At 34.1% G+C, this 27,166-nt stretch overlaps 1 protein-coding gene across 1 annotated transcript; it reads left to right on the top strand.

Moving 5' to 3' along the window:
- Nucleotides 1–15: 15 nt before the first annotated feature.
- On the top strand, nt 16–26,215 carry Cpap3-e (cuticular protein analogous to peritrophins 3-E). The gene is made up of 5 exons (XM_074169467.1): nt 16–174; nt 13,844–13,991; nt 16,199–16,335; nt 22,038–22,232; nt 25,875–26,215. Exons 1-5 carry the CDS (start codon nt 72–74, stop codon nt 26,153–26,155), a joined length of 864 nt encoding a protein of 287 aa, XP_074025568.1. The 5' UTR covers nt 16–71; the 3' UTR covers nt 26,156–26,215.
- Nucleotides 26,216–27,166: the final 951 nt, after the last annotated feature.

Genomic DNA, 27,166 nt, shown 5'->3' with positions numbered 1-27,166 from the left:
ATAGCCATCTCGTATACGACGTGGTGGAAGAAGTCCTTGAGCAAATCTGAATATGGTCTGGGGCATGACAGATGCGTCTTCATTTCACTACAATTGATGTTAGAGGTTTCGTGCGATCTCTCGCTATGACTTCGCTACGTTTTTTAGTGCTTTCCGTAATTTTGGTAATACAGGGTGAGTTCGAAATTTACTATAACTGGTGAAGACTATGCAAGCGTAATCTATATTCGTTGATCTTTTTCTGGGGGTTTGGTATGGAAATATTCTGGAAACCAATTACAAAAATAATCCAAAAAATTCTGTGAATTTATTTTTTTATAATTTTTTTAATAAATTGGCAAAACTAGCCTTTTACGACAATGACAGATTCATAAAAATATAAAAATATAAGGCCTAACAACTTTTACAGCACATTACAGCGATTAAATATACTAGAACTGTTTAACCTAATAAAAAATAAATAGGTATTGATAGGTGCTTATGGCAGGCGCTGCCAACATCAATATTTTAGACGAGTGATTATAATTTTTGGAATAAGTAAATGTTTTGGAGTTAATTTCATCAGTAATTTTTACTGAAACAGGATCCAAAATTATAATTTTTACACAAATAATAATCTGAAAACCATTACAGAAAACAATAAATTGTTGTACCATCGAAAAGGGAATTGAAAACCCCTTAATAGACGACTCGTCCCCATCGGGTAATATCTACGCTTTGTAGGGAGTTGAAGCCCGAGAGCTAAACATATTCTTTGAAAGGGCTCCCCTTGAAAGTAAAACTGATGCATCTTTCCGAATTTTCATTTTTTCTGGAAGAAGGGCTTCAAAAGTGGAAAGTTTGCAAGTATGCCCCGTTTATTTTTAGGGGGTTTATTAGTCAAGGATTCCTTCTCGTGTTTCCGGAGGGTGTATTATTGTTCAAAAAACCACACCACATCACTAGTCATATAAAAGAAGATCATTAGCTCTAGAATTGTGTGTCTTGAATATAGATAACTTTCTGCTTTTATTTCTATATTTCTATATTTTCCAGCAAATCGTTGTGACATTGACTGCCTATGCTCAGAAATTGAGTGATTAAGGTGATTTGACAATTATTGTCTGCAAAGTTCGAAGTTTTTTCCCGAATATTTGACAAGTTTAGAAGTTTAAAAATCTCTCTTTACTTTTAAACATGCCCGTACCTGCCTAAATTATTATTATTTGATTTAGATTATATTTTTCATCTATGTTGAGATCCTTCGATGAATTCATAAATGTTATTTACAAAGTAATTGATTGCTCGGATATACAATTGCTAGACAATTACCTGATCAGTTATGAGAATATTTTATGAGAGTGTGTTTGTAGAAAACAATATCTTTGTTATTGAGAAATATATCGAGATGTTAATTTTTTTAGACCTCATCTAAAAAGATGCTTGATATTTATTCACGGTAAAGTTAGGAAAGTAATCATTCGAAGTGATTTATTTCTTTCCATTTGTTCATTCATTGTAAGTAATTGTTACTTGTAATTGTAAGTGACACAATAGCAGAAAAAGGTGGAAATATCCCCCAGCCTTTTGACAGTAATGTTGAAAGTATTATTTCGAAATTTGATAGTCACGAGTCAAATATTTATTATAGCGAGCTGAAACTTCCTGTGGAACGTTTCTACAACTCCTTAAATTAGTAGAAGTACCATTTAATCTCAGCAACCTACTTTCAAAAGTCAGTTTTGACTCTATATTATCTATACGGAAAACTTCAATCTATCTCTATCGATTTTGTAGGACATGTTCCATATTTCTTATCACTCGGTATATCAAACAAAGAAAGGTGAATTGCAGAAGTGTAAATGGGTATTTTCATACCACAATCACCGATCGATAATAAGGCAATTTGCAATGGTAAATATCTTCTTCCGCTTGATTCATTATCTGAATGATCTTAAAATTTCAATCGTGGCATTTTGAAATTTTAGTCACGCGCCTTCTTTACAGCCTAGCAAGACATATATTAGTTGTTTGCATTGTGATATTAGCCCACAGTCGAATTAAGCGTTTCTCAAAATAATGGTGACATATTTATTGAATAAGTAGGCTGGAAAACCCACCGTCATTTAGCCCTGTTAAGAAAAAATACAGTATAGCCCAGATAATGAACATTATATATTTTCTAATAGCTTGACCTGATCATTTTTAATTTACACCATCATTATACAATAAACTGAAAGAATATTATCATTTGAAATGTTCAAATTAGGATTCAATTCTAAAATTGAAAATTAAATTTTATTCTTATACCGTAAATTATATCAACTGAAAAAAACAACTCCTGCACCATTTTTTCATCAGTAATTCATTCTCGAGTTTATGACAGTGTTGTGTCAATTACTATATTATCTACAGATACTCTAGTGGCTGCCCCATTCATATTAAAATTTACAACTTGAATAATGTGGGAAGAAGATATCAATATGGTGCTACCCTCTAAATACGCGTTAGAAGACGCTGAGAGTTATCAGTAGCAATAACAATCTCGTAGTGCATATACCTACCAGTTTCCATAGTCTTTGGTCCCAAAGCGTATTCTGTCAACATCGCCCAGTTATGAGAATTATCGAGTTGCTTCCAATATTTAACAAGCTATACGGGGATATATCATATGGCAGTAACTTTTTCTGTGTTCTATTTCCTTTGGCAATTTTACCACACTTAAATATGGCAATTCTACCACACTTGAATATGGCAATTCTACCACACTTCTTCCTCAATTCATAGATCCATTCTTAACGATCAGTTTCAATACTAATAGAATACTACAATGAGTATCCTTTTTTTTTTTTCATCATTACTATCTTTATGATGGTAATGTGCTTAATGATTTAAATTCAAAGAAAATATTTTTTCGGAACCTTGCGATCCAAGAACTCCGTTTGTGGCATCAGGGTTTGCTGGCGAAACTTCGATGCAAGTGATTGTTTTCCATGAACACAATATAAAGTACTTGTGATGCGATGTTTGGAATTTTTGAATTTCACTAGTTCGGACTTCCATTGTCTACTATATAAAATGATTTGAAATCCCTGAAACAAGTAAAAAAGAGTAATTAAAAAAGAATAGTTGAAAATAACAATTATATTAAGCAACAATAAACCTGAAATAAAATGATAGTGAAATAACCTACAAGTAAAAATATAATAATTGAATAAATAAAAATTAAAGGAATGAAAAAAGAAAATAATAAAGAATAAAAAAGTGTAGCGATTCCAAGTCACGTTAGTTCACGACGTTTCGATTGTTGGTATCTACAATCGTCTTCGGGTGATGACGATTGTCATCACATATTTTCTTTTTTCATTCCTTTAATTTTTATTTATTCAATTATTATATTTTTACTTGTAGGTTATTTCACTATCATTTTATTTCAGGTTTATTGTTGCTTAATATAATTGTTATTTTCAACTATTCTTTTTTAATTACTCTTTTTTACTTGTTTCAGGGATTTCAAATCATTTTATATAGTAGACAATGGAAGTCCGAACTAGTGAAATTCATCACGAAACATTGTCAATCACCCTCAAACAAACTTTGGAATTTTTATTGTAGTAATGAATATTACTGAATTTCTGTCCCAACACCAAACCGTTGAAACACGTGCCGAGATAAGTTATATACAGTATAAAGTAGTATGGAAACTATCAACACAATAAAACAAAGATACTGAAAATTAATTATATGCTAATGGGATGCACTTAATCATTAATCAAAGAACGAGACTGTTGAAATGAATGTTATGCTAAGATGTTAGGTTAGGGAAGTTGGGAGAAGACGAGTCATGCGACTCCCGAGCAGCAAAAAAATACCAAAAAAGCCGTAGTTTCTAGGTCAATCAAGATCGTTAAGATATCTGTCATTTTTGTTTTTCCAGCAATATTTCTATGAGAAAAATTTCATAGATCTTTTGCTTTATCATTTCAGCAATCTTTATTCTCTCGTTTGAAGAACTTAAAACATATCTCATGACCTTATACGTTTTCTCTAACTCACACAAAGAAACTGATTCTAATTCTACCTACCCTAGATTCCCTGAACATTAGAGGATATCCTTTGGATGCATAATTGCGACTATAAAAAATCCTTAGGAATTCTAGCTGCACATTCTTTGAATTCACCTTCGTGTCCCTGTCCTGTCACTTTCTGGGATAAATCATTCCGAAACTCCTCTTGAATACATACTTTCATCCATTACTTTGTGAGCAAATACATTCAATATTCTTTCCACAAACATAAACAGCGGTGGAAGGAGTGAAATGATAAATTATTTATATATGAAAATTCACAATTACTGCATCATCGCTGACAAATTATTTCAAGCTTGAACATTGACCGAGCGAATTGCTATGCAAGTTATTACTCAATGATGATACGAAACAAGAACTCTTAAGGAAGTGTTAATAGTTGACTCTGGCTGTATTTCCTAACACTGTTCGCAAAAAAAATGAAAACTAATCTTTCGAATATTATTTCAGATTTTATATTTGTCACTAGTTATCTGGTTTTATATGAACTCTTTTATTTTCTACAACTGATCAACTGAACAGTACATATAATATAGAAAGTAATCTATACAGTTCATTACCCGTTAAGTTTCGTAACTTACCATTCATAATATTCAATAACTTACTTATGATGCCGCTCTGTTTGGAACCTTTGGTGTAGTAATGCATATTACTGCAGTTTTTTCCCATTACATTACAGGTGCATACTACCCATCATAACTTGACAAGCTGAAGACAGAACTTGCGGAAAAACGGCCTCATTTGTAGAAATAGAAAATTTTGTTTCACCAAGACAACGCATCGTCTGACACCTCAGCGGTTTCCATGGCGAAAATCCATGAATTATAGTTTGAACTGCTTGACCATCCACCTTACTCACCAGATCTAGCCCCAAGCGATTTCTTTTTGTCCCCTCATCTGGAAATTGCGCGCTCAGTGGACAGAGATTTTTCTCAAAGAAAAGGCACTCACCTTCGTGAATAATTATTCTACAAAAAAGTATGTAGAGTTGAAAATGAACTATGTTGAAGGAAAAAAAATCTTTTTTGAGTCAGAAATTCTTCAGACCACCCTTGTATAACAATTTATTCAAATTATAATCAATGACTTTACCATATTCAATTTGTACATTTTTGCTTTTGACCTAATATTTATTTTAACCCTATTATAAATATTACTGGAGTTTTTCTAACTCCCTGACACGTGTTTCAATCACCAAGTGATCATCTTCAAGAGGAAGATCAAACTCCTGTAATATTCTTCACTACACCAAAGGTGTAGTGCAGTGCATCACAAACCCTACTATAGAAAATGGGTTTCAGGATGGGTTTCAAACATTTCTTCTGAAAATAAAGAGTTTTGAATTCATGATTGAATTCATGCCCTTCTGCAAGGAGAAAAGTAGCATATTATGATGAATTAATTTTTTTGTTCGGAAAATTTTTTCTGTTCTCTATTAAACGTGCAGTTTGACCTATGTAAAACATGGAAAATGCCTTTGTTTTTTACTAGTTTGGCAAAAATAAGTTTACGTTTCATAATTGTTACCCCCGTTTCTAAGAAAAGTTCCTTTATGGCTTGACTGTAAAGGGTTTTGGGTAGTGAATAAGCTATTATACTATTATTCCAAAATGGTAGTCACTAAATTCTCAGAAATGACTGACGTTTTTGCCTCAATCTGTCTCTTGCAGTGGCGTAAGAAAATTTTACTAACCAGATTAAAAATGATGATTACATATATGGAATCACAATTTTGACAACAATATTTTTGTTTTAATGAAATAATATTTCTGAGACTTTAGTGCCCTCTTTCATGTGCCTAATATGAATTACTATCACAACCATTGTAATAATAATAATGATGAAAATTTTATTAACCATTTTCAGTACATTGTACACGTACATTGAACATATGGTAAGTCAATAATTGTAATACATGTTATATACATATAAAGAATGAAAACTATAGTTAGTCATAATTGAATGAAAAGTTGAAGAATAAAGATAAAATATAAATACAAAAACATAAATCACAGCACCTAATATACAAATGTTACATTTTAAAAACAAATACATATATATTTATTCTCAGAAATTATCACTCCAATAGTCTTTAAAACTACGAAAATATTTTTTATTTAGAATATTTTCGTATTATTCTTGAAGATTTTATATGATTCTGACTCCTTGATTGGATCAGGCAATCTCTATCTGTATCTGTAGATTACGGAGGGTGAGTGTAGGCCCCCAGCACTTAGGCCACATGTGATCCATTTTACATCCTCCCGAGGAGTTGTCCTCCTAGGTCATCGTCCATCCTGTCCTTTTCAGGAAGGTGGACATGTCACTGGGACACATCTCCTTTATATCAGCAGGTGTAGGCCAAGACTCGCCGAACATACACTCTCTTATTGACGATAACTCCGGGCACTCGCATAGGACATGATTGACAGTTTCATCTTCCTGTTCACACATCCTGCATAGAGGTATTCATTACCCCCATATTATGGAGGTGTTTTCTTAGTTGACGTGGCAAGTCAGAAATCCTACTGTTAAGCGTAGATTTTTCCTGGTCATCGCCAGATATTCCTTTGGCGCCAGCTTCCTAGGGTCGCCGAGGGTGATCCTGACAATATTGCCTTCTTTGCTTTCATTCCATTTGGCTAGTTCCGCAATTGTCGAAGTCATCAGGCCGTTGGTGCCACTGGGTCCTAAAATTCTTAGTCCAGCCGCTTCCTTGGCTTAAGAGTCGGCAATGCGATTACCTTTACTCCTGTCGTGCCCTTTAATCCACCTCAGGATAATGTTATTATCTACCGAGGCAATTTATTGAAGAGTGAGATAGCATTGTATATTGGAGAAATTCATTTGATTTGTGCGAGGTCATTGTTAAAATACCACCATGACGTGTACAGTAATTATGAGTAGAAGAATTCGTTTCAAGAGATGGACGATTAGTTCTTACATAAGTCACACATTTGAATAAATATATGCATGGCACTGATAATATATTTTCCCTTACACGAATAGGTTTGCAGCTATCACGAAAATCCATATAAAAAACAGTCTCATAATGCGTTTTTGGGCTACAAATATTCTATTAAAATTGCATCCCCATGACATTATATTTGAAGAAATATGCGGATATGCCATTGCAAAATATATACTTAAGAGAGTTTTTTATCTACGAGCAATTTCATTTGCTTGATCGCGAAAAATGCATCATTAAGTTTCTTGCAAGCCCCATCAATATGCAGATCCCAATTTAAAGATTCATCTAACATGATACCTAGAAATGTAACATCGCTATTCTGTCAGCTATTCTATCAACTCCATCTGGAATGTTATTGTTGTTATTGTTGATCACATTTTTTGTCACATTCAGTTCTCTGTTGAAATCCACACCAGACGAAGCAACGTTCATTAATTTGTAGATCACACCTGTTAACTTTGTATTGATAAGGATGGGTGGAAAAATTATCAACGATAATATCCGTGTGTGCCGGTTTAGGAACCATTGAAAAATCGTGTTAAAAAATAATTATTTTGAATCATTTTTTTCCATCTCCATAGTGAATGTAATGGAAAGTGACTTCAATGTCACTGTCATGAAATTATAGTAGAAAAAATAATAATCGTTGAACTTTTTAGTGACGACTCCGGTTCGATTCACCTCGCATCAACCAGTTGTTCCGGTATCGCTTTTTTGTTTGTCTGACTCGTTAACATACCAGATGAGACAACTAATCTTCTGAATATCAATTAATAAATCTTCCAAGAGAACAACAATGTGTATAATTCCATATTAGATAAAAAATCGTTTGCCTTGACATTTTTGAACATCTCTGATGAGAATATTAATGTTCAAACGTGAAAGTGAACGAGAGGAAGAAAACACTGAATCGGTTGAGCTGGTTTTACTTGTTACAATGTTGTTTTCATCAGAAGTTTCGACTCACTTTAGAGAGGATTCTAATAAATAGGAACATTTTCAGAAATTGATTGAATAACTCAGTGTGATGAGCGTAACAATTGAATCGTTTTGCAATTCTCAGTCTACCTATTACATCTCGACCGATTTTGCAAATAAAGCAGAGATCAAAAGTAAAGAGACTGTTGATTTCAACTTTTCATAATAATAATGGCTTTTATTGATGGTTCCATACAATTACAACCAATCAAATAGCAGGATTCAATATCTGCGTATGATAAATCATCGCTGAGATTGCTCTTCCATCCAACCGTAAGAAAAAAAGGGAAAGAAAGAAAAAGAAACAGTATGCTATCAAGAACAAAGCAACAAGTATATACAGCGAAATTGAAATACAAATATATATATTTTCTTGAGCTTGGAGAAAGTTTGATTGATTTCGACATAATTCGATTTGTTTGTATTTCTGTAAAAAGATTCCAATCAAAGTAAATTATGTTAGACAACCTGGTGTCTGTATTATTCAAAAATTTTCGAATAATAAAAATTTGCCTGTTAACATTTGTGATTTCGTTCGATCAAAGGAGGGTTAATAGGGTCGAGTACTGACCCTCACTTCAGTTACGTGATGAGGACTGTGATAATTCGAGAGGAGGTGAACTGCTCTTTTGTCTCGCCATTTATAAGCACCGGGTTACTGCAAAACCATTCATAATCACCTCTTTTCATGGTCCTATCTGGTGCGAAAATTGGTAAATGTTTTCTGTTAGTATTGACAGTAGCACACGTATATATATATATGATTATCTACTAAGTCTTTCATCAGACTAACACTCGAACAAAAAAATTGTCAAAGTATAGTCTGTGTCTTCAATCAGAGAAGTTAATGTTTTCACAACCCTAGAGCCCAAAGCCTTCTCCACGATTCATGGATCATTTATAGACCAAACCGAACAAGTTTGACAATGACACAAGACACGATTCACGCGTGATCTTTCAAAAACAGTCTTGCCAAAAATATACCAGCAAAAAAATCACTAATTACTTCAAAACGTGACTATTTGTGTTGACCGTTAATATCGAGTTTTCTGACCTTCCCTATACTTTATAAACCATGAAAAACAGCATGAAAGCTAACGCCCAGTTTTTCCGTCATCCCACGGATCGTTTGTCATGGGTCAGTCTTCACCGGGGTCCTCAAATTGTCGTCCTGGATAATAATAATAATAATCTTTATTCAATCCTTTCAGATCACATACAGCATGTACAGAGTTAAACATTCTCTGTCGATCAGTATATACCACAACACACACGAATAAATATTTATAGAGATATGGAGCTGCAAAAACACATGACATTAAAACGGACAAGACTTTTGAAGCAGTCTAATGTAATAATAATAATAATAATAATAGCCTTTATTATCCAACAGTTAAAAATCATTTACAGGGTTAAGTAAGTATGTTATGAAAGTTAACTAGGAAAATACTCACTCAATAAACTGTTGATCGAATGTAAATTCGAAATTTCGAAGCTGGTAGTCATTTTCATAAATTAATTTATTGTCAAGGCTACAAATATATGTTCTTAGACACGATGAATTCCACAAATATCGTAACAGAATTACACCACGTATACTTTTCAGTCAGATAATTTCTACTGCAGCATTTGCCAAGGTCTAAGGTTGAATCGTCCCGTATTCTGCCTTTTTTAGTTGAACAAATCATTGCGTTCGATATTTGAAAAAGAGAGCACTGGTTGATTTTCTATTTGTATAATCTGTCCAGTTCTATTCGAATAGAAAAGTCTATAATCCAAAGTTCTCTAGAAATATTCAGCCAAAATATTCTATTCATTTTAAAATTCAACATTCACTTACTTTATATAATTTTACGATTTTAGCGCTCAGAGATTCGTCTGCGTGTGCGGTGAATGGTAAATTCATTCACTTTATTTGATATTTATATTTAATTATCGCATCTGAATCATGAATTTTATGATGAGATGGTCAATGACCATTTTTTCATATATTTTGAAATATTTGAAGTATTTAATATTTACTTTTCTATTGACTCGGCGCGGCGGTCACTTGATGAAGATCCATAGTAATTTCACAAACTACACCGGAAAAGATTTGATCTTCACAAACTTTATTCTAAAAATATCGAAACATGTCGTGAACTTTTTGGAAATAAAGTTTGTGAAGATCAAATATGAAATATATTATATTTCATAGTCAATAGACTTTTCCTGTGATGTCCGCTATTCTTTGACTAATTTAAGATTTGCATTTTTATCGGACGATCAACAAGTTTCTTTTCTTCTTGATCTGATCAAATCAAATTCTTCAGAAAGAAGAATTCGAAATAGTTACATCGAACAGGGGAGTTTTAAATTTTACTTCTTCGTTTGTCATTATTAAACTCTTTATTTTCAACGTTTATATTTGTACAGGAAAAACCCGAAATGTTTTTTTTCAAAATAGTCAAATTGAAACTTTGGTGAAAGCCACCTACAGAAAAGACGGACTCGGTAGAGGCATTTTTAAACAGATGCTGAGAAACAAAGAAGTGAAAGAAATCTCTGGGTATTACTGATATTAATTTTTATTTTATTATATACGATTGACTACAAGAATGGTTGATTTAGTTATATCATATTTCCTATGAAATATAGATATATGATATATGAAATAGATATATGAAATAGATATATTTTTCCTTTGTTGAAGGATGTATTTTATGTCATCCCCAATGCGGACATGCGATGTTTCGGAATAAGACACTTGCCTTATTGCCTCTTCAGCACCAACCTTAATGTGTATATAGTTCTCCATTGCAATTTTTATATTTTTTCAAATTGTGAAGGTGACAATACCCAAAGTAGGTCGATAAAAATAACAAAAAATATAGTACACTTGCAATCTTCAACTCAAAGCTACTAAACAAAATGACTTCTTAAGTCAATATCTAAAATAATACTTTCTGGGGATATTTTGGTGTTTATAACAACTTATATAACAGTTGTTCTATTAAATAATCATATTATTCTGATCAAGTACCTATCCTTTCATAGCTAGACGGGACTCAATACTTTTCCATGTTAATATTTCCAAAAACTAATAGTAATTTGTTGAATTGCATGGAATTTGCTTGAACATTCGAAAAACATTAATTTAAACATAACTAGACAAATGTTTTATCTGAATTGACTAAATGAATCATTGACCTAATATGAAGAAAGTGTAAGTGTATTTGTTATAACACCGGTCGAAAAATGTTGATCACCAACAATTAGAAAACCATACATTACTAAATATTGATGGCGTGAGTGAAAGCAAAGATAAAGGTCATCGAGTTCCATAACTCATATCTGATCATTAAACCGAGATTGGTTAATTGCGGTATTGTAAATCTGACAAATTACATTGGTCTCGCTCGTTCATATTTTTCTCCACGGATTGTTCACTGGTATACAGAAGAACAGCTCATAAAAAACGTCTCTTGTTTTCTTCAAACTCTCTTGTGAATGAATTGGAAAGTGAAAGTTACTTCTGTATTCTGTAATGAAAAATTGATTTCGTTCATGAAGAATTTAGGCAACATAATCTATTCGCTATTCTGGATGACCTCAAAGTGAAGTTAATCAAGATAGCTGAGGATATCAAAGGAGCGTGTTGGACATGTCGTGCGTGAATATTTGGGTATACATCAATGTGTACATCAATTTGATATACATCAATGTGGGTAGCCACATTGATGTATCTAATAATTTCCACTTTACGGATACATATTTATTACAATTGAATGAAATCATATGGAACATGAAAAACAAAAATTGTACTGGCATTGATGACATTTCTGTAAAAATTCTACTGAACCTTCCAGATGCTGCTCTAGATTCGCTATAGCCAGAACTATCAATAGATCATTTGCACTTGGAAAATTTTCTTCATGTCCCAAAGCAGCTCTTGTCTTTCCATTATTCAAAGGTGGTGATTCAGAAGATCCAAGCAATTACAGACCAATCTCTTTACTTTCAACACTTTCAGAAGTGATTGAAAAACTTGTCAAAAAGGGTACTACCCTTTCTAGATAGTCACAAAATTTTATCAAACACCCAGTTTGGTTTTCAAAGTTCAAAAAGCACCAATGATGCAATCTTTCATTTTCTTGAGCATGCTTATACGAACCTCAACTGTAGTAGCTATGTTTTGTTACTCAAAAGCCTTCGATTGCCACAATCATAGTCTCCTTCTAAAGAAGCTCTGCTTCTATGGTTTCAGAGGTGCTTGTTATGACTGGTTTGCTTCATACTGGGAGCGATAGAAAACAAATAGTACAATCGAATGGACAACCATCATCCAGTGGAGAAATCTTATCTGGTGTACCCTAAGGATCAGTTCTAGGTCTAATTCTTTTTCTTCTGTATTCAAATGATCTGGCTTTCATTCCAATTAGAGGAAATTTTACAATTTTTGAAGATGACACTACCAGCCTCTGTTCCACAATAAAAAACCCGAATTCATGCGTCGATATGTGACAATGGAAGAAACATGGCTCCATCATTTCACACCGGAATCAAAACAATCATCATCTGAGTGGACTGCACGTGGTGAACCAACTACAAATCTTGCAAAGACGTAACAGTCGGCTGGCAAGTTTATGGTATTCGTATTTTGGGATGCGCATTGTATTATATTCATGGACTATATTGAAAAAGGAAAAACCATCAGCAGCGACTATTACATAGCGTTATTGAAGCATTTGAAGGACGAAATCGCGGACAAACGACCCCGTTTGAAAAAAATTCAAGTGGTACTTCATCAAGACAATATTACGTGTGAGAAATCAATGAAAATAATGGCAAAATTGCATGAATTGGGCTTCGAATTTCTTCCACATCCACCGTATTTTCCAGATCTACCCCCTATTTCCTATTTCCATACCTCAAGAAAAATGCTCGCTGGTGAGGAATTTAGCGCCAATGAAGAAGTAGTCGTCGAAACTGAGGTTTATTTTGAGGATAAAGTCAAATCGTATCGTCAAATTTTGAATGACAGCTATAATCGTTGGGTGGGCCTCGAAGGCAACTATATTGAATGATAAAATCAAATTTTATCAATTTTATTTTTTCCATGTTAGCCTACGAACTTTTCTGTCCAACTATTAAGATCGATAACATCCTCCTTTACGAACACGCCATCTATGGGATCAACAGAGAACTCAATCCCCAAGGCGGTCGGTTGTGATGCCAAGGTTCGACTTTGACGGCCGACGAGATTTGACCTCTGTCTTTTACTGTAGCTTTCACTGCAAGTATGATATAATATAAGGTGTTTTCTGTCACTTTTTCTATAGAAGACTGACTAGGGTATGATTGAACATATTTGATATTAGGAAACATTTACGGAACTATCAATTCCACAACTGTCTATCTGAATAAGAAAAATTGTTATCAAAACACGTTAGGAAAATTCACGATACATTTTCTCATTTTACTTTGCAGGATCTCTTTCGTTATATAAATAGTTACTCACAATTTGTTTCTCCCTAATGAAACTTCTGAATTTTTAGCTAGGTGGTTGTCTTTTTTGAATTGTTTCTAGCCTTATTATTTTTTTTTCAATCTCTTCTTTATTTTCTTCATTTTTTCTCACATGCAAAATGAATAACACAACTTTGATTACAATGTTCATAATAAAAAGTTGGATTGCTGCAAAAAAATGTGAGATGGTTCAAAAAGGTGAAATAACCCGAACCTTGCTTGTGCAACCTTATTTTTTATCAGACCTCGTATGACCCTATCGCATAGAGTTTCGCTATCAAATTAAAAATATTAACATATATTCTCTTTTACTTTCCAGTGTCCAGTCAGCAGAACTATCAATCAAATAGGCAGAATAGCAATTATCAACAAAGCAATTACGTAAGAGAAAGTCCACAAGTTGCTCCACACAGTTTGGGTAGTTGTCCCGAAAAAAATGGCCGGTATCCCACTAGAACGTGCGACGGGTAAGCATAATAAAATGTATGATATGATAACACGCATATTAGTTTCAATACAGAATGAAACAGAGTCCTAGAAGTAGTAGAATGCAAAAGAATAATATCATTTCGTGAGCCCAGTGGTTCACTTTTGAGCAAATACGAACGGTAGTCGGTTGGATTAGCGTGAGTGTCCGTCAGGTGAAACGATGCTAATTATTGCATATTAAAAGGTACCTGGTCGCAAATTGGGTGTGGGTGTTATTTCAGCACTGCCAAACGTTCTAAACACTTTATTAGCTATTCATCAACATACCCTTCAGCGACCGTTGATGACGTCCAACCGCAATGTTTCTTTAGTGTCATCAAGTCTCCCCCAGATTCAACTAAAAGTGTAGCAGACGATTTTCGAAATGTTATCTTCGGGTGTTATTTCAGCACTGCCAAACGTTCTAAACACTTTATTAGCTTTTTCTGTCCTGTGTGCTACCGATTCATCAACATACCCTTCAGCGACAGTTGATGATTTCCAACCGCCATGTTTCTTTAGTGTCATCAAGTCTCCCCCAGATTCAACTAATAGTGTAGCAGATGATCTTCGAAATGAATGACCTGTGTATGAATTGGCATTTTCAAGTTGAAGAAAATAAGCCACTGCTTCAGGTAACTTATAAAACTTATTGCCACCCACAACCTGATTGATACATTTTCCATTGCGATATGCATAAAATAGGCGACGATCCTTTGCTGCTGCTGGACGAAGGGCTATATACATTCTGTAAAATTTAATATATTCTTCAGTAACTACAAATCTCCTGTTTACATCATTCTTTGTTTGCTTGAGTTTCACAATTAATAACTTTCCCGAATCTTAAATATCATCTAATGTTACCTGGCTGCTTTCACAAATTCGACAAACTCTTGCAATCCCAAATACAACAACATTGGCCATTAAATAAACTTCATCTGGAGCATTATTTAAAAAGTCACTAATATGTGTACTCGTAAATATCGCAGCTTTCTTGGGCGTGTAACCTTTCCCATTTTGTTTCAGAAATGTAATTAGTTTGAAATATTTTGAAATGTCCACATTATTATTGGATTGCAACATACTTTTAATCATTGAACAATTCGACCACACTGCTGATTAGTTTTGTGGTTGTGCTAGTTCCGAAAAATAAGCCAATAACACCGTCTCCGACAAAGAACTGCATGTCTTTTTCATCTTCGATTCTATGATTCTTGAATACGCGGTTTCATAAATTTTCCGGGATTTAGCAGGCAATAGTTTTTGTGACGCTACTTTCGCTGCTTCTACTAACTCCGGTGGAGTCAGAGAAAACTCTGACTCCACCGATAGATATTTTTCAAAATAACCATAACCTAAGTTCGCAATTTTCAAATAAAATCACAGAATTAAATTGACAGATATTCGATTTTCAGTTGATTACTTTTCTAGCAACGCTATAAGTACAACAGCCTACCTGTTTAAAAATTCAAATTGTTGTTTTTTCCAATATTGAATCGTCGTTTTCCTCGTCACAGAGAAAAATTGTGTATTATACACGGGAAAAATATTAGATTTTAGCTCTCGGTTTTTTGTCTCCCTCCGCTTCGCGTCGGAGACAACACAACCTCGAGCTAAAATCTAATACTTTTTTCCCTACTATAATAAATAACTATTTCTTGAAGCTACAAATGAAGAAAACACAAGCGATGAACAAGATGTATTTTCAGATAATTAAAATAAAAAACTACAACAAGTCAGTGACACATTTTTTCCAGTATTGTTTGCTGTGACTGTTGTTGTGACTGTTGACTGACACTCAACTGGACCTAATAATTTCAATTAAGTTTGGCCTTATTCTTCACACTTACACGTATGTAGATAATTCAAACGAAATGCAATTTCTTGGAATATATGAGCTGAGAAACGACAACGTAGAACTTTTCATTTGACACAGGAGACAGAGCAATAAAGAGTTTCAATAAAGAGTATACATCTATCCAAATTTGAACAACTCGTATGAACAACCAAGCTGATATGGCTTGAGAGCAAGTTGCATTTTCATTAAAAAAAATGACCTCTGTATTTCTTATGGGAATTTTGCAATATGTGTATTCTGGGTTTTATTTACCATTTATGGTATACAAACTAGTATGACTATGGCCCTAATAAATTTTACGATATCAGTATATTAAAGCATTAAATCTACTTTTTTTTTGTTATTTAGATACATAGAATGTAAAGATGGAGTTCCAGAAGAAAAAACATGCCCCGATGGATTACTTTTCAATCCTGCAGCAGGAGTTTTCGCTTTTCCTTGTCAGTATCCAATCGACGTAGACTGTACTGGAAGAGAACAAACCCGTAAGTGTTTCAGAAGATATCAATTGATTTTGACTATAACTACAATTGTCACACAATCTTCAGTAATCAGTACCTACAACATGTTTTTACTGCTGCAGTTTCATTCGACACCCAGCAAGAGATGAAACTTGAAATTTTTCATTAATGCCAGGATTTTCAGAGATATACTGAACGGATATTTTTGTTGAAATTATAAAGTCAGCAGGGTGCAAATCCTCTTAATAGTCCGGTCAATTTAGACATTCGAAGCTACCTAAATTCTCACCAAGCTGAAAATCAGTTAGGTTGTTTTAAATATAATTAATAATGGAATTTGAAAGTTCCACATCTTTCCCTTGTATGGAAAAACTTTTATTCGAAGTCAAAGGTCAAAAAATGAGTTTTTCACGATTTTCAGCAAAACGGTAATTTTTATCATAAAAATACTTCAGATAAAAATTGTAGATCATAAAATTATCTATAAAAAATTTATCAATCCTTTTTTTCCTACGAGCCATCGATTCAAAAAGTTGTGAAAGTTGTAATCCTCATAATATGCATGAGTACGCCACGTATATACATCTCTATAGTGGTAATATATGTTATAATATTTTTCTATCGGTTGCTTCTCATCAACATCTTTTTCGGGTATATTACCAAGTTCAAATGTAGCTTGGTTATCAGCTAGACCTTATGGACTGGGGTTAGGTTAGTCAACAATTCATTAGACTCCAAACTTCACTTCCACCTGCGCCGGAAAAACTACTGAACACAATTTTTTGCAACTGCAAAAAGGGGTGAAGTGCTAAATGTGGTTGCAAAAAAGCCGGACTATTTTGTTCTTTGGCATGTTCACATTGTCAGGGCCTGTCGTGCTCTAATATTGAATCACCAACAGTGTTTTTTCGGCGAGTGGAAAAATCTTCGAAAGACACCTGGTCGCCCTGTGACCAGATAGTGTCGGATTTTTACCGACTAAAAAACCACTCATGAGTCAAGCAGGCTACTCTGGAACCGCCCTCGGGCACTACTTCGGAATAGCAAACTGAAGTGGTGGTTCAGGGCTCTTCCTTTCTCTTCAGTACTTCATTATTATTTATCTAGTTCTTTTCTTTTCTTTGTCAGGATGGTCTTGGAGAGTTTACTAACGGCTTCCCAGTTTTCTATACTTTTGAGCATCTTCCCTATCATGTTTTCCGGTGTTAATCCTCCTGTCGTCATTTCTGCACTTCGTCTCTGTTCTTCCCAACGTATGCATTCAAAGATTGTATGTTCTACCGTATCTATCATTCCGCAATATTTGCACTCTTCTGTGTCACTCACTTTAAACCTAAACAGATACGCCTGAAAACACCCATGCCCCGTTAGTACTTGTGTGAGAAAGTAATTCACTTCTCCCCATTTTCTGTTCATCCATGGTTCTATGTCTCTTATTAGTTTTCTTGTCCAGTTGGCTCTTCCATCCTCTATCTCCCAAGATTGTTGCCATTTTTCCATAATTTGTAACCTTGCTAACCCTTTTGAAACGTTGTTTCATACCATTGTTCTCTCTTCCGCCAGCATATCTATTGGGGTTTCTTGCAAACATCAGCAGAGCTTTAGTTGATGTTGTTTAATATGCACACTCTATTTTTATGTCTGCTTTCCATTGAATACTAAGTAGTATATTCCTGTATACCTTTATTTCCATGGCTCCTTTCCAAATCGTTGCGCTATATAGCGACTGAGCATAGAATTCTTCTGCTACCTTCTCGAGGACCCCCAACGTTGGGCATTATCCTGCTCCTGTTTTTTATGGCTTTTCCTGCTTATGGCTGGGAATCCATGTGGATTCCCAGGTATTTGATAGATTCTTGGCTACGGATGTTGGTTTCCTCCAATTCAATTGTAATACTTTTCAGTTTTCTGCCTGCTGCCAACAGTACTACCTCTGACTTCTGGGGGGCAAGCTTGAGTTGTTTCGCTGTCATCCACTCGGCTATATCCTTCACAGTTCTATTGGAAGTTTCTACCAGACTTTCTTCCCTTTTCCCCACCACTACGGCTAGGTCATCTGCGTACCCTATTAGGTTAACTTCCCTAGGGACCTTCAGATTTAGTACCCCATCATAGTTCCACAATGTGGGAATAACTCCGGAACCTTGTGGAACACCACAGGTGATGTTCATTTTTCCCTTGTATCCTACTATTAACTCCCTCTCTTCAAGATAGGTGGTAATCATATTGTACAGGTATGCAGGTACATCCCTTCTTTTGATTTCGTTTAAGATCTCTTCCCATGGCGCGGAGTTGAAAGCGTTTTGTACATTCAACGTTATCATGGCGCACCTTTTCCTGCCAGTCTTTTCGTTTGCTTGGTCTGCGATGTTTTGTACCGTGGCCAGTGCATCTGTTGTTGACCTACCTTTTCGAAAACCGAACTGATTTTCATTTAGATCTTCATTATTTTCTATTTCTCTCAAGAGTCTCGCCTTGATCAGATGCTCGAGGAGTTTTTCCATGATGTTCAGGATACATATGGGCCTGTACGATTTACTTTTACCTTTTTCGATAAGAACGAGTCTGGCTATCTTCCATTTTTGGGGAATTGCCCTTTTGTTAATAATAGGTTCATTATCCTCAGACATTGCTCCGGGAGTGCCTTAACGACAACTTTCATGACTTTCACCTGTAGTGCATCTGGACCGGGGGCATTTTTCTCTTTTAGTCTTTTGTTGGCTTCCATGAGTTCATTATGAACGGTGGTATCTCCTCTGGTGCCGTTGGTAGTCTGTCCCATTTTTAATCTGGTGAGATGGAAACAACGTGTTAGCAAATTTTATTTGTTCTTCTTCAATAAGTCCAATCGGCTGTCTGACTCTAACCTTGTTAGCTACTGTTTGGTAGCCCTTTCCCCAGATATCCGAATCTACTTCTTCTATCAGTGTTCTCCACGCTTTATGTTTGGCTTCTGCTATTGTTTTCTTCAGATCATTTCTGCTTTGTTTGTATTCATCTTGCCTCAGTCTTTTTTGAGGTTCATCATTACCTCTGTTCGATCCTACCACTTCTTCTAGCCTGAGCACATGCCTTACGTGGAGAATCCGTTTGATTCCAACAAGGTGACATGCGATACATAGCTATTAACACAGTTTACATGCATTCAGGATGAAGATGAAGAACAAGAAGAAGAAGAACAAGACGAACAAGAACAAGATGATCAAGAAGAAGAACAAGAAGAAGAATTTGAAAGTTACGACTCGGACGATTAAATTTCACTACTTACTTTAAGTTAGATTGCTTTTATCGTGGGAAACCACGTTAAAAAAACGTGCTAAGTACACAACCTCAAAGGTGGTGTGGAAATGTGGCTTTGGCTAAATCTTCAACTCAATCAACACATTGTAAGATATTCCATATAGAATATATCTCAATCTTTGGAAAAGAAAGTGAGAAATTGTAGGATCATTTTCGAAGTAGGCTGCAGGCACTGGTAGTAGACAAGCCCTATTAGCCTTGAACAGACAACGTGTTACCTCAGGGCTAGTGCTAGAGTGCCACCAAGATTTGGCCAAAGCCTCGGTAGATAATAACACTGAGGTGGGTTAAAGGACACGACAGGAGTAAAGGTAATCGCATTGCCGATAAAGTGAAGAAAATTCTTATGGACATTCAAAGTTAATGAATTTCGACCAAGAAACCGTTACATGAGCATCGCTCACCGTTTGTGATGGGTCAGCCTCCATCAGAGTCCTCAAATCCTCGTCCTGGATTACTGTAGGTCGGCCACTTCGGGACTCATCTTCAAGACTAAAATATCCGCAACGAAATTTCGCAAATCAACACGTCGATCAGGGCTTTCATTAACACTATTATTGTCAAATGCCTAGTTAATTTATTGGGCTAATTCGATTTGATACCACGACAGTCGAATAAATATTTATTGAGATATGGAGCTACAAAAACACATGTCATTAAAACGGACAAAACTTTGGAAATAACCTTATTACAAAAAAATCCTTCCTGATTTGTTATCTTTCTTATTTTCATCATTTTCATTTATCAGTCCTAAGTTTGAACGTAATAATCTAGGATCCCTTCGCAGAATCACTACGTCCATAGCGTAGTTAACCAAACTCAGATTTTTACATACATTTGTGAATAGGAGAATACATTTACGACAGGGTGCCAGTCAAAATGTGGCCACAAATATTTTTGATTAAAAAAAACGAGTGTGCTTCGAACCACACGACTAAAGTAAAACTTCTTCAGCTCCATCTACCTGTATGTATGTACTTACAATGGCTATATCAGGGAAACCAAATAAAGTATAAGAAATCTGAAAACAAATTTCATAATGATTGAGTAAATATGAAAAAAAAAAGAAACTAACGGAGAATTATTCTCAAAATCGGTTTTTCATTGTCAAATATAACTGAAAAATTTCAGATAAATTTCCAAGGATCAAGTGTACCACAAGGATCGAATCTAGGTCCACTTCTGTTCATAACTTTCATCAATGATTTACCGTCAGCTCTGAAATATACAGATTGTCTTCTTTTTCAAATAATTAAAGGACTGAATGAAATATTTATAATGATGAAAATGAAAAAATTACACTAAAGGTAATTAATGAAATAGTTAAGAAAGATACAAAGAATCACCAAAAAATTTCATCATACTGCTACCCAGCAAGAACGATGAAAAGGAGATGTGCTGCATTCTTAAAATGATCTGGAACCGTTTCTGGAAAGTGATCAATGAATACTGAATGAATTTCTCAGTACTTTCTGTTGATCTTGACCTTCCTCAAGATTTATAAAGATTAATATGCTGAGGTTGCAACTTTCCTCTGGTCACATTACTAAGGTAAAGTGCTTAATACGCATCAATGCAACTTTGCGTATTTGGAGATTGTTTTATATTTCCATATCCTGTAATCGTATTAATTTTGATGTCTATGAACTTGGAATATCAAAAAATGGAACTGTGAATACTGAGTGTTTTTGTTTTAGAATATTGAAGTTGGGGTTGAAACATCTTTCGATTCATGTATTTGCTTGAATGAATTTGAATTATTTCATGACTATTTTCCATCCTTCCAAGTGATGAAGGTTTTCGTAGAGGGATTGACTCGGCTCTTACTCCATGAAGTATTTTAGTAGCTTGATTTCTTCGTAATGAAGAAAAGAGAAATGAAACTTTCTATGTTTTTTACCACTTTTATTTGTAACTAACGTTACTGCAGTTTATACAATAAAATGTCCGTAGAGGACGAAACTGCAGTAACGTTAGTTACAAATAAAAGTGGTAAACAATATAGAAAGTTTCATTTCTCTTTTCTTCATTATGATTTCCTACCACGTAGTAAAAGCTACATCCATCAATTTATTGATTTTTTCAAATAAAAATATTAGTGGCCACTTTTTGACTGACAACCTGTCATAAATGTATTTTCCTATTCATAAAGGTATGTAAAAATTTTAGTTTGATTAACTACGCTATGAACGTAGTGATTTTGCGGCGGGATCCTGTACTATAATGAAATTGTGTGTTTAGGTTGACTATCTAGTTCAGGCTTTAATAAACACTTAAAAGAGTATTTCCTCGTTGTTATTGTTTATTGTTTATCGATGTAATTCCAAACATGTTACACGGTTGGATAGAAAATTGAAAGACTGATTGAGAGTGGCTCGTTTCATCTGGAATACAATGTGATTCATAAAGTTACTATTCATTTTCAGAGACTCCTCAAGCCACCGATGAATGTCCACACCAATACGGGTACTATCGAATGGGAGATGCCCAAAACTGCGGTCAATTCAAGAACTGCGTTGATGGACACGCTTACGTTTTCGATTGTCCCGAAGGTCTAGCTTTCAATTCAGATTCCTACCGATGCGACTGGCCTGATAAAGTGGCTTCCTGCGATGCTGAAGGTATGATTCAACTTCTAACCAAAAAGTAGCATTCGCTTTCTCAACCTAAGTGAATTTTTGTATTTAGATTATTGTTCCGTATTCCATACTTTGGCAATAATGACTTTTCAGCCAGAGAATCAGTGATAGATTTCCAACCGATAGTTCTAGGACATACGACACATCAACAAATACTGTTTTCAGTGATTCACTCCTGTTCGAAAATTTGTTGGATAATATTTTACCTAATATAGAAATTGAAAAAAAAAATGAGCTGGCTCTCAGGTGTACGAAGATATACTTTTTTTTATTTATTTTTGGCTGAAATCTTGTCGAATGACAGTTTGTGTAGTATTTCAAATAATAACAATCGTCAGCTGGTTGTGACTAAGAGGAAAATTCGTCAGCTGTGTCAGTGAAAGATGTTATCCCACCCATTCATGGTACCGCAGAAAATATTTGACATTATACAGAAATGGTAAAAAAGTCAGAAGGCTAGCAGATGTTGAATTCAAATTCAAATTATTTATTTCTTCAAAATGACAAAAAAAATGTATAGGATATAGTCAGTATATGTATATATAAAAGGACAAAACAAAAAAATGTATATACAAGAATGAACAAGAAAAATACATAGACTAGCAAATTACGTTTTTGTATTTAAAAATTCGTCAAGAGTATAAAAACATCTTTCTAACAGAAATGATTTCAATTTTCTTTTTGAACAACGAAAGGCTGCATATTGACTTCATATTATTTGGAAAACAGTTGTAAATTCTAGGTCCTATACGTTTTGGTGCACTTTGAGTTATCTTATACTTAGCCGCTCTAACGCGTATCATTTGCTACTGCCGAATGTGTTTATCATGATCGCTATTGAGAATGAAGTCATTCATGTTAGTGAAAACATAAACTGACAACTCATAAATATATAATCCAACCAGAGTTAAAATTTCGTGTGTAACGAAAATGTTTCTGCGTGAATACTGTCGACGAACGTGGTATAGCTTTTTCTTGGATAAATACATTTTTACTCTTTGCAGAGTTGCCCCACAGACATACACCATAAACAGCCATAAGTTGGTTATGTTGAGAACATTTCTCGAGTTAATAAAAAGATAGGTTATAGAACTCAATTTTGAATCTAGTTGATCACAGTGCTCATTCCAAGACAGACTCTCATTCATTTGAATGTCTAGGAATTTAACAGCATCATGGGTGTTTCTCAAAATAGAGTCATTAACAATCACCTGAATATCATCGGTTTTATTCTGATAGTTGTGAAAGCGGATTAATTGTGTGTTTTTCACATTGAAAAACAGGTCATGACTATTGAAATAACTTGAAACTACATCCAGAGTATATTCACATTTTCGTGTTGATTCATTTGTCGCTTTGGCAGATATTACCAAACTAATATCATCTGCATAGGCAGTTACTGCAGAATTTGGTATGGCAAAAGCAAAAAAGATATTTTCAAAGACGTTTAAATAAACAATTATATGGAGCAATCTTGAAATTATCGGTTGGAAATGAATTGGTAGCAAAAATTTGGTACTGGCTCCCGGACTATTCAGCCAAGAAGTACATACAATTTAGTTCGAATATCTTCCCGATAACGCTCAGTTCCTTGATAAAACATTGCATTATCAACAATTTCACAAGTTTTTTGACAAAGAGAGAATAAGTAGTAAAATTCAATGATAAGTATTCAGAAAAAACAGAAACAAATACTGGAATGCCACAAGGTTCAATTATGGGACCAATTCTTTTGGTACATGGCTTTATGGTAATGGTTCGAAGTTGAATGTCAGGATTTCCAAATTATTGTTATTTTGAACTAAAAGTCGAACTGAACAAACAAATACAAATTTTGAATTAGCCATACAAGTAAGCAACGAAAAAAGCTAACAGGCGAAAGAGTGTTGATATCTTGGGATTATTTTAGATCAAAAGTTGAATATGATTGCACATGTTGACTATATTAAAAAAATACAAAAAAGTCATTTTTTACGTACAGATTGAATAATGAAGTATAAACATTTTTGAAAATCACAATATATAAGTCAATAGTTGCATCAAATTTTGCCGATTGTAGTATAATTCAATATTATCAATACTGAACAATTCAATATTTTACAAAATCAAACAATAAGTGTAATGAACGCATCCCCTTTGAATACTTCAATGCTGATGTCAGTTAGACAAAGAAATAACTATATGTTAATATTCATATTCAAATTGAAAAATAATATTTCACCATTTTATCTCTCAGATCAATTAACATAAATTGATAATATACATGACCTTGGCACTCGTAGAATTTATTTGAATAGCTCTTATATAAACCCTAATTTGAAAATTGAAACATTTTTTAGTAAAGGACTATATTCAACAGTTTACCTTTGGAATTCGTGTAGATGAAAGCGGTGCATATTTTATGAAAAAAGTATGCTGAATATATAAAATATCATGTGCAGAATTTAAATAAATAGTTTGATATCATTTGCCACTATAATTAGGATATTACATTTTGAAATAATTGTTACCTGAATAAATTAATGGATGTAGCCATCACTACAAGGTAGGAAATCATCATAAAAAATGAGAATTGAAACTTTCTTTTTTCTACCACTTTTATTTGTTACTAACGTTAATTTAGTTTCGTCCTATAACATTTTCAAACTTATACATTAAACTGAAAATGTTTGAATACATTAGCCCTTATATAACATAACTGTAGGTAAGTACCTTTATTATTACGAATAGTGATGTTATATAAGGGCTAATGTAATCAATCATTTTTAGTTTAATGTATAAGTTTGAAAATTTCCTTATAGGACGAAACTGCGGTAACGTTAATTACAAATAAAAGTGGTAAGAAACAGAGAAAGTTTCAATTCTCATTTTTCATTGTTACTTAAATTTGCATATTCATTATTATTCAACAAAAATATAGTATATAAAACACTCGTGTTACTATAGTATGTGGATGTTAATTTTGAATATTACTGAGCTCTGAAAATAAATTACAACTCCACCTTGACAAGCTATCCAGTCTTATAAGAAGTTATGTACGAAGAGTTATTTGAATCGTACTCCTGCAGCTGGGTTGTTCACCAAGGTTCACCTTAAAATAATAATGACCCGAATCAGCTGAACCAGAATTGAATTAAAAATCACTGCGTACAATTTTAAATGATGAACATACAAAATATTTTCATCAGATATAACATTTCAACATCACATAAACCACTCAATTATTCTTCCTATGCTTGGTAAGACATAATACGTTGAAAGAAATGATAAGTTACAAAAATGTTAAAATCAGCCAAATTAAAAAAATACAATCAGTATTATTTATTAGACAACTTCAAGAAAATTCTGCCATTTTTCTTTATACTTAATTTCAATATCACTTTATAATTTTCAATAGTACCTACTCATTTCTGCAATCTCAGGATTTTAAATCTGTCAATTAAGTTTAGTCAAAGAGAAACATCAACTATGTTCCAACAAAAGTATTATGATTTGTAACACCACAAGAGTCTCCACAACCTCCTAAATGGATTACCTTTTTTTTTCATTCATAATATACAGTATTTGTTGGTGTGTTTATTATCCACTCAACATGTAACTTAGCCCCATTTTCTTCCGTTTCAGCTTACTTAGGATTCAGCTGTCCACCAAGCGCCAAGGACTTTGGTTTGGGCCAGGAAGAGTACAGGTCCTTCCGATCCCCCAAAGATTGTCAAAGGTACTTCATATGTATCGAAAATAAGCCAAGGTTGTACAACTGCGGAGAAGGAAAGGCATTCAACGACCTCACCAACGAATGCGACGGAATCGAGAACGTTACTGGCTGTGCTGTTCCTCAATACCAAGAAGAAAGGAAATTCGGACCATCGACTTCTTTACCGGTTTATTCGAATTACAGGGGTTAAAGGTAATGGTGTATTGTAAATATTTTGTTAACAAATAAAGAGTTGAAAGATGAGAAAAAACGACTTTTTATGTTACTACTAAATGTTTATTGGGTTCGTGAATAATAACACTAAGTAAAATTAAACAGTACCATTTCATTTTCCAACTGAAACAATAATTGACGAAAGTTACACAGTATTTTACAAATTCAATTCACTACTGTACATCAGTAATTGCTTAATTTATTGCTATTTGTTGAACCTGAGACCTGAGAAAGAATGACATTTGATGTTCCTGCGAAAGTCTTTCTTGGATTTGTAGATAATGAAACGGTTACGAAATAACAGAAGCTTCGTCGGGGGTCACAACTGTCTTCCTGTAGATTGCCAACCCATGTTTTTTGTTAAAGTTTCTCATCTTCCCATGAATCACATTCACACTTTTTTATTGTTGTCTTCTACTTGAGTACCTTTCTATCACCGAGGTTGTTTTTGTTTTCTCATTGCGCTGCTGCTTTTAGCGTGTATCCACTCCACCCGGCCTGGGTGCCGGCGCGGAGTAAATTAAGAAGATTTTTATATTTCACTTCAGCAAACCGAAAACATCTCTTCGTGGAATTTTAAAGAAATTTGGGTTCAAATGAACATGGCTGAAAACAGTATTTACAAAAAATCAATTATTTTCGTAGTCAACAGCGACAAATTGTGTTTCTTGATGAAATATACCTTCATAGTGGACATACATCTTCCAAGAACTGGACGGATGGATCAACCAAAGGGTTATTTGAAAATATTGCGAAAGGACGGAAACTCATTATTGTCCATGCAGGCGGTGATATGAGCTTTATACCTATTTGTTGGCTTATATTCAAATCAGGCACAACATCAGGGGTTTATCACTCAGAAATGAATTCTGAAAATTGTGGTAAACGGTAACAAAAAAGGTCATCTCAAATTTACCTGTGAATTAGGTAGTCGTGACCGATAACGCTTCAAATACAAATTAATCCAGCTTCCCACACAAATTCTAGG

Source organism: Leptinotarsa decemlineata, unplaced genomic scaffold, assembly GCF_025532065.1.
Source record: "Leptinotarsa decemlineata unplaced genomic scaffold, Ldec_3_MD MMD2_P_RNA_scaffold_5, whole genome shotgun sequence".
In the NCBI taxonomy this organism is placed as follows: domain Eukaryota; kingdom Metazoa; phylum Arthropoda; class Insecta; order Coleoptera; family Chrysomelidae; genus Leptinotarsa; species Leptinotarsa decemlineata.
The sequence above is the reverse complement of the archived record's forward strand: the minus strand, read 5'-3'. Positions and strand labels throughout refer to the sequence as shown.

Excerpts from the sequence above, each read along its gene's own strand:
- Cpap3-e (XM_074169467.1), top strand. The coding sequence starts at position 72 with ATGCGTCTTCATTTCACTACAATTGATGTTAGAGGTTTCGTGCGATCT. Across the intron at positions 175-13,843 it reads CGTAATTTTGGTAATACAGG|TGTCCAGTCAGCAGAACTAT; the intron begins GTGAGTTCGAAA and ends TTTACTTTCCAG. Across the intron at positions 16,336-22,037 it reads TACTGGAAGAGAACAAACCC|AGACTCCTCAAGCCACCGAT; the intron begins GTAAGTGTTTCA and ends ATTCATTTTCAG.